At 44.3% G+C, this 8,930-nt stretch overlaps 1 protein-coding gene across 1 annotated transcript; it reads right to left on the bottom strand.

The window, feature by feature from the left end:
* Window positions 1-2,325: 2,325 nt before the first annotated feature.
* On the bottom strand, window positions 2,326-4,922 carry LOC119350419. Its single transcript, XM_037618261.1, has 3 exons — window positions 4,419-4,922; window positions 4,159-4,316; window positions 2,326-2,383 (listed from the first exon to the last, which is right to left on the bottom strand). Exons 1-3 carry the CDS (start codon window positions 4,920-4,922, stop codon window positions 2,326-2,328), a joined length of 720 nt encoding a protein of 239 aa, XP_037474158.1.
* Window positions 4,923-8,930: the final 4,008 nt, after the last annotated feature.

Here is an 8,930-nt window from a genome sequence, read left to right as displayed (position 1 = left end):
AACCCGCACCCACCCGGCACCCGACCGTGGCCGACGTGGTGGCGGCGACCCACGTCGGGGCCAAGCGGCGGCGGACGGGCCTCGCACCGCCTCCTCCTGCCTCCCCGGCTCCCGCCCTGGCCCCCGTCCCCGCCCCGGCGCCTGCCCCCGCCGCCGTGCCTGCCCCCAAGAAGAGCCAGCCAAAGGCGGCCTCCCGTGGGCCGCGAGGGGCTTCCTCCAAGGTCGCCGGCTCGTCCCCGGCCGTGAATAAGCCACGGAAGAAGCCCGCGGCCCTGCCCGCCGCCGTTGCCGAACCTCCTCCCGCCGCGCACGATGTGTTCGAGGAAATGGCAACCCCATCCTCGTTCATGGACCTCCTCCAAGAGGCGGAGGTGGACCTTGGGGCTCCGCTTCTAGAACCCTTTAGGGTTGGTGACGACTTGGAGGAAGATGAGGAGGATTAAGGGAATGACGAGGATGAGGTGGCCGAGATAGGGGAGGAGGCATTCACCGCCGCTTCCCGCCCACACGCGCGGTCGACAAACTACACCGAGGCGGAAGATATCCTCTTGGTTCGTGCTTGGGAAGCTATGGGGATGGATGCAAGCACCGGCACCGATCAAACCGGTAAACGGTATTGGCAAAGGATTGAGGACAACTATTGTAGGATCAAGCCGAAGAATAGTGGGTTCATCTCTCGCACTTACCGGTCGCTTCAAGGCCGGTGGGAGTTGATGAAGCCCGCTTGTGCTCGTTGGAGTGCGGCCATGGACCAAGTGAGGGATGCACCACCTAGTGGAACCGTGGAGAGTGACTATGTGAGTACATATCTCTTCACTATTTTGATTATGTGTGTGTACTATGCTATTGGTGGGTTCTTATGTGATTATGTGTGGTTGATAGGAGACAATTGCCGGCATGAGGTACAATGAGATGGTCGCTTCCAAGGGCAAGCCATTCCCATTTAAGCATGCTTAGGCAATTCTTCAAACCTTTGACAAGTGGAAGTTGAGGGATCAAGAGACCACACCCAAGAAGTCGGGCAAGCCCGAGGGAACCAAGAAGGGCAAGCTAAGGGTGAAGATGGAAGGAGAGGCATCAAGCCTAAGGGAGAAGATGGAGCACATGATGAAGGCAAGAGAGGAATTGACAACAAAGACATTGGAGACGAAGCTTCTTATCATCGAGAAGAAGAAAGAGGTCAAGCTTGCACAAGTTGAAGCAAAGCGTGAAGAAGAAAAGCGCAAGGCCGACTTGGAGGAGAGGATGATCAAGCTCAAAGAGGCAACGGTATGAAAAGAACTCATGGTGGAAGAGAAGGAGCACATGAAGATGTCCAAGAAGGACATGGATGAAGACCAATTGCAATGGTGGAAGGACTACAAGGAGGACATTGCGGAGAGGAAGAGGATGTTCCGTGGTGCGTCCTCTACTTTACGAGGTGACACTCCGATGAGTAGTTGTGGCGATGGTGGTGTGGACGACTCCACCGGCGCCTATGGAGATGCTTGATGGAGCCCGCATGTGGTCTAGGAGATGGCGCCGAGGTGCAACTTTTTGGTGATGGTGCCGATGAGAGGGGGAAAATGATGATTTTGTGATGTAAATTATTAAACCATGCATTAATGATTGCCATTTGGTAGTTTGTTTAGAGGTTGATTGTGTTCTTGTAGTCATAAATTGTGAGATGTCAAATGATAGATTTAAAGGTTGGGGTTGAGGCAAAGACTAGAACCCTCAAACCCAACCCTTAAACCCCTGTTTTTCAACCCTTAAAAGTGCCAAAAAACTGGCACTTCTCAACCCTTAAAACTGCTTTAGGCCTCGTTTGGATGCCAGGTGAATACAACCCTGGGCACCAATCCCCCGGCGTGGATTTTCCTCGTGCATCCCCGATCCCTCTCAGCATGGGGAAGATGTCCCCACTGCCCCTGTTGCCCAAATCGTAATGGCAGGGAAGGAGAACCCCCACACATGCTAATGCAAATATAACAAAGAATTTACATGAAATAGACACGGATCATAGGTAATTCCACAGAAAATTCTAAATTTTTTCTACAAAACACATCTAAACTAGAAGTTTGAAAAATATTACAACTGAAATTCATCACTTCAAAAAGGTTTAAATATTGATTGGTTCGCATTTCACGGTGACCAAGTGTTGACCAAAATCGTTTCGGGTGCCGACACGAAAGCAATCGTTACAGCCAGCACTGATGCATCATTGCTCAAGTTTGATCGCTACAAACTGTTCTAAATTATCAAGTTATGGTGTACGAAGCAAAGACACTTTTGAATAACATGAGCTGCAAGGCAATAAAGCAACGCGACAATCACTAGTGCTTATCAGGTCTTCTTCCCACTCGGCTTCGTCATCAGGTAACACAGCTTCATGTTGGCTGAACTGTGAAAAAAGAAAGGAAGTTAGCATCATGTATCCAATTGACAAGTGTATGACTAGAGCTTGGATTTCTAGTAATGAACAACATGAATTGTTGATAAAAAGGATATTAAAACACAAAACAAACTACTACTTATGATTACTGTGGCATAAATTTTAGTAATGATTATTGGGAAGAAAATTGCATAATTTTAAAACTAAGGACAAAACAAACATGGATTTATGAAAGTGAAGTCTTATTATCTAAAAAAGAGGCAAGGAAGCCTAAGAACCAGTTCACAAACCAATACATTATGGCACTTTGTTTAGATGTCTAGGTGAAAACCAATACTAGGACTGTAGCTGGTATGACCAAAGAAAAGAACAAGAAAAAAATTGTATAGAAGATGGCACCTCTAGTCATGTTTCTGACAAAACTAACCATTCCAATGGAATCATGCAGTGATAGTCGCTGCACTCAGGCACACCATTTTACAAAAAAAAAACTGCCCATTTCAAGAATTTCTTCTCTGGAGATGAAGATTTTAGAGACATAATGAAGAGGCCTAGTTTGACACATGAAAATTACACACTGATGTCTTGCCTAGCTCAACACAAGGGGAAAGGTCACAAGATCTGGTATATAATCCAGAACAGAGGATAAGAAACTATATGACAAAGATTGATGTACTACAGAATAGAGGGAAACAAGCTTATAAAAAGCTCAAGTCAATAATGCCACAAAGTAAATAAATATAAAATGGATGTAGTGCAAAACAAGAAGGTGAACTGCTTACACACCTTATGCTATCTACATCTCAGAAATCTCCTCCTTCAACCAATAAAGCCGAAGATTTGAGTCCTTGGTATTGATGAATATTTCTCGATTCATTGGGCATTTGAAAAGCCACAATGCCTTTGCTTTTTCTGCAACTGATAAATCTTCCATTGGTTCTAGCGCAGCCACACAGTTTCCAATCGAGAAAATGTCATCTTGCTTTGATTCCTTCAACTCGTCAACCAGTTTTGATTGCTTTAATTCTAGTCCACCCTTCAGCAGTCCACCCATTTTGACCTCGACAAATGGGATTGTTGTGGTCAAGCATTATATCAACAAGATCTTTCTCGTATGCATGGTCCCAAGATGCCCTAGGCGCTGTCATAGCTACATTATTGAACCAACAATGGGGTACTAGTTAAATTTCACTCTACCACTACTTTACCTAAGAAAAGGTGAGAAAAAAATTACAAAATAAACTCATGTCCGACTAGTTGTTATAATCAGCCCACATTTTCATCGCGATCTAATCTCTAAGAGTGTTTCCATCGTTTGCCTCATTGTGATGATGTTGGCTGACATCATCTCCCTCTGGAACATCAACATATGTTTCTGGTGGAATTAACGGTGGTTGGTGATCCAACCATGCATCATCACCACTTTGAGCTCTAATGATGTTATGGAATACAACACACGCCGCCGAATCTTGATTTGTGACTCTATTGGGTAGTGATTACCCACTTTCAAGATAGGGAAACGTTTTTTCAGAACACCAATGCTCCTTTCGATGTGGTTCCGGAGGATTGCATGGGTATGGTTGAATAGCTCCCTATGGTCGGCATAGCCCGTATTAGATGAGCGCCGCCTCCTAAATTCACTCAGGTGATACCGAACTCCTCGATATGGTGCAAGAAAATAAGGCGTGTTTGCATATCCACCATCTACGAGATAAAATTTTCCATTTGGCACATGAAACCCCTTGCTAATAGCAGAACGAAGAACTCCTGCATCTGATGCGGACCCTTCCCACCCACATGAAATAAATGTGAAATTCAGATCAAAATCACATGCAACCATGACATTCTGTGAGAGGGTTCCTTTCCTATTCCTAAATGGGGGTGCCTTATCTTCAGCAATAGTGATGGGGATATGTGTTCCATCTATAGCACCAATGCAGTTCTGCACATTGAAAAAGAAATAACAAAGTTGGTAGGTTTAGAAATCTATGTGGAGAAGTTTCAAAAATTCCATTGATATGGAGATGTGTGTGTAGTGGTTCACCTGGAAATATGGCCAATAGCGGTTGTTCGAAACAATCTTCGGGTGGGGCTGGAGTGAACTTGGAATCTTTATAAATCTTTGGGCTAGAGTTGGAATTAAGTCAAAAATCCTGTTTATCTTCCTATGAATTGTTTCTGCGCTGTGTTGGAAGTATTTTTGTAGATCTTGATTACTAGAATTGTGCGAAATCATGTACATGAACATTGCCAACTGCTCCTCGATAGCAACACACGACGTGCCTTTCAATAGATTCTCTCTTCTAAGGTAATCCACGATAGACTTGAAAATCTCAGGTTCCATCCGAAACTCAACCCTAGACCAACTCTCGTGGCCTTCTAATATTTCCTTAACCTTTGTAGCCCCAGATAAAGATGATGTGTGAACTGGATGCTTTTCCTCATAAAGGGAAGCATATAAAGCGGGAACCAAAAGGAAAAATAGTTCATCGTCTTCTTCTTGTTCTTGCAAGATAATCTTAATAATTTTATTTCTCCTAGAATCCATCACTATTATACCCAATGAAAACAAAATTAATACAATGATAATAATTATAAATAAAGCAATAATAATACCATCTCTATTATGGCTGCAAAGAACCAATAGCTAGGAGCCTAGGAAGCTCAGGAGTGAATACAAAGATAATACCATTTCTATTGTAACATATACATACATAATTAAGAGCATCAGTTTTCTCATATACTAAAATAAGACCACTTTCAATACTAGGCAGAGAAAAACAACATCACAAGAGCAGTAGTTTTGCATAATTTAAGCTTCCTTAGTGGCCATGTCAAAGGGATGACTGTGTCACATACCTTTCTTTCTCCGAGTGTAAACTTCTTGTCACGCCCAATATGCGACCCTATCCAAAAGGAACTCGAAGGTCCCACCAAGGATAGACTCGCATATCGAAACGCTTTTGCAAGGTGGATATCATTACATCAACATTACATAATAGATGGGGATACATACATAAGGCATACAATGCCACACGAATACAACATCACAATACATAAGAGCAACATCCGACTACGGATGAGTCATAAACAGAAACTCAAATGACATCCACCCTGCTAGCCCAGGCTGCCCACCTGGAACCTATTCCCTGATCGAAGAAGAAGCAGAAGAAGAACTCAACGCAAGCAAGCATCGCTCTCGCGTCATGATCATCGCATAACCTGTACCTGCAACTGTTGTTGTAGTAATCTGTGAGCCACGAGGACTCAGCAATCCCATTACCATGGGTATCAAGACTAGCAAAGCTTAATGGGAAAGGAAGGGGTAAAGTGGTGAGGCTGCAACAGCGACTAAGCATATATGGTGGCTAACATACGCAAATAAGAGCAAGAAGAGAGAAAGCGGAACGGTCGTCAACTAGCAATGATCAAGAAGTGATCCTGAACTCCTACTTACGTCAAACATAACCCAAAACCATGTTCACTTCCCGGACTCCGCCGAAAAGAGACCATCACGGCTACACACACGGTTGATGTGTTTTAATTCGGATCTGGTGTCAAGTTATCTACAACCGGACATTAACAAATTCCCATCTGCCTATAACCGCAGGCACGGCTTTCGAAAGATTATACCCTGCAGGAGTGTCCCAACTTAGCCCATGATAAGCTCTCGCGATCAACAAAGGATATACCTTCTCCCAGGAAGACCCGATCAGACTCGGAATCCCGGTTTACAAGACATTTCGACAATGGTAAAACAAGACCAGCAAGACCGCCCGATGCGCAGACAACCCCGATAGGAGCTGCACATATCTCGTTCTCAGGGCAACACCGGATAAGCTAAGCGTACAGGTACCGACGTAACCCAAGTTGCCAAGGGATGGTCCCGCACGGTGCTCTAGTTTGGAGCAACGCTTAGACAAGCACTGGCCCGGGGGGGGCTGTAATAAAGATGACCCTTGGGTTAATTACTCCCAAGGGAAATATAGGTGGTGGTGAGGCAAATGGTAAAACCAAGGTTGGGCCTTGCTGGAGGAGTTTTATTCAAAGCGAACTGTCAAGGGGGTCCCATAAATCACCCGACCGCGTAAGGAACGCAAAATCCGGGAACATAACACCGGTATGACGGAAACTAGGGCGGCAAGAGTGGAACAAAACACCAGGCATAAGACCGAGCCTTCCACCCTTTACCAAGTATATAGATGCATTAATAATATAAGAGATATTGTGATATCCCAACCAAAATCCTGTCCACCATGGGGAAATCTTCAACTTCACCTGCAACTAGCAACGCTATAAGAGGGCTGAGCAAAGCAGTAACATAGCCAGACAATGGTTTGCATAGGAAAGGTGTCAAGGTTAGAGGTTCATGGCAATATGGGAGGCTTGATAAACAGGTGATAGGTAACGCAGCATAGTGATAGAACGAAGCAACTAGCATAGCAATGATAGTAGTGAGATCCAGGATAGCGGTCATCTTGCCTGAAATCCCGCTAGGAAGAAGAATGAGTCCATGAAGAAGATGAATCCACGAAGACGAACCCAGCATAGACGAACGAATCCTCACGATCGCAACGAAACAGGAACTAACAAGAAGAAGCACACAACATAGTAAACACACCACACATGAACATGACATAATGCACACACAAGCATGATGCATGACAAAGCTACATGAAGCTACTCATGGCAAGAGATGATGCAAACGAGAGCAACACATCAAGGCAAGTTTAAATGAGGCCGGGAACAACATATAACAATTCCGGTAAGTCCTCATATGCATATTTCGAAATTGGTCCAGATCTGAACAAACATTAAGTTGAAGTTGTTAAACAGCAAGTTAAGATGCACCAAGATGATCTACACGAGATTCTAGTCAAGTTACATATAAAGTTCATTATATTTGGAGCTACGGCCTAAAAGATATGAGCAAAACAAGTTAAACATGACATTGACGCAAAATGCATACAAACATCAAGCAAACACCTCAAAACAAGGATGCAATATGATAATATGAAACTACATGCAAAATCAAGCAAGTTTCATATAGAGCACACTCAAAACGGAGCAACGGTTCAACACACACACATGAAACAAGTTTAAAGGACCAGCTGTCCAAAACAGCAACTAGGCATATTGCAAGCATCAAAATAATATGCTACAGCATCACAATATGAAAACAAAAGGCATGGGCATGATGTACAGGTAAAGCATTACAAAACATGAACACTGAGCTATCTCTAGAAATCACTATAATATGCTCAAACACACATGACAAGATTGCAAATAATAACAATTCAGACTTTGCAGAAAATAACATCAGGTTGCAATGTTTAGAGCTATCAAACAACATGTTACAGGAACTTATCATGGCAAACAAAGGCATGGCATGAATCTACTAATTGCATAGATCAAAAGTCCCTTACTGACCATGAGCCAAAAAGGACCAGAAAATATGATGGCACCCATGTAAACATGACAAGTTAAAATACAGATTCAAACATGGCAGAAACAGAATTATGAAGGCATGTAGATGAGCTTGTACCACTCACTATAGAGCAATACATGGCATGGCAAGGCACCCAATAGTAAGAAGGCATGTTTGTGAAGCTAAGCATGGCAAGAGCAAGTCCATAGGGTGCAAGGATCAACTACAACAACCTTGGCAAAATTGAATAACATGTAAACAATCTGTCAGAAAACATTTTGAAGCAAAAGTAGAGCACGAAAATGACATGCTAGACTACTCCATAATTTCAACCAGGGGCATGAATGGATAGAGAATAACCACATGTTCAAAACACCCTTACTGAAGTATCTCAAAATATGCATGGATCTCTCTGTAGCAACATGTTTACATGGCATCAAAATAACAGCAGAACAGGGACTAAAATCAGCAACACCACGATGCCTAGTTTGCATGCTTGTGCTAGTCACCACATTGATCATAAAAATACATGGTAAGCACCTCTGTAAAGAAGACATAGCATAGATCAAAACACATGTAGACATCAACCTCATAGGATGCACACATCAATCATGGCAAAAATGACAAATGAGCTCGTTCTGTTAACAGACAGCAGATAACATCATGAAGCACTCTTGCAACGATGATTCAGGCATCAAGATGAGCTCAAATGAATATGATGCAATGGAATGAAATGATGTACTCGTTGAGACGAACAATTTGACATATTACACACGCAAAACGGAGCTACGGATGCAGATATATGATGCGATGAACATGGCATGATTATGTTTGAAAACAGGGACTTAGACGAAAATATACCCTCCGAAAAGTCAACTCGGGATGGAGATATCCGGGACGCGGGGATCCCGTTTGCTTCGTCTCCTGGTGGATCTGATCCATCTTCTCTCCGGCGAGGCGGGGCGGTTCCGGCGAGGATCTCTGGCGAGGAGGAGGTCGGAGGAGGCACGGGAGATGGCCGGGGAGGCCAGACGCGGGGGCGGCGGAGCTGAGGAGGACGACGGCGGGGTGGCCGGCCGGGGACGGCGCGAGGCGGCGGCGCGGCGAGCGACTCGGGGCGGCGCTCGC

Source organism: Triticum dicoccoides, chromosome 1B, assembly GCF_002162155.2.
Source record: "Triticum dicoccoides isolate Atlit2015 ecotype Zavitan chromosome 1B, WEW_v2.0, whole genome shotgun sequence".
Classification (NCBI taxonomy): domain Eukaryota; kingdom Viridiplantae; phylum Streptophyta; class Magnoliopsida; order Poales; family Poaceae; genus Triticum; species Triticum dicoccoides.
The sequence above is the reverse complement of the archived record's forward strand: the minus strand, read 5'-3'. Positions and strand labels throughout refer to the sequence as shown.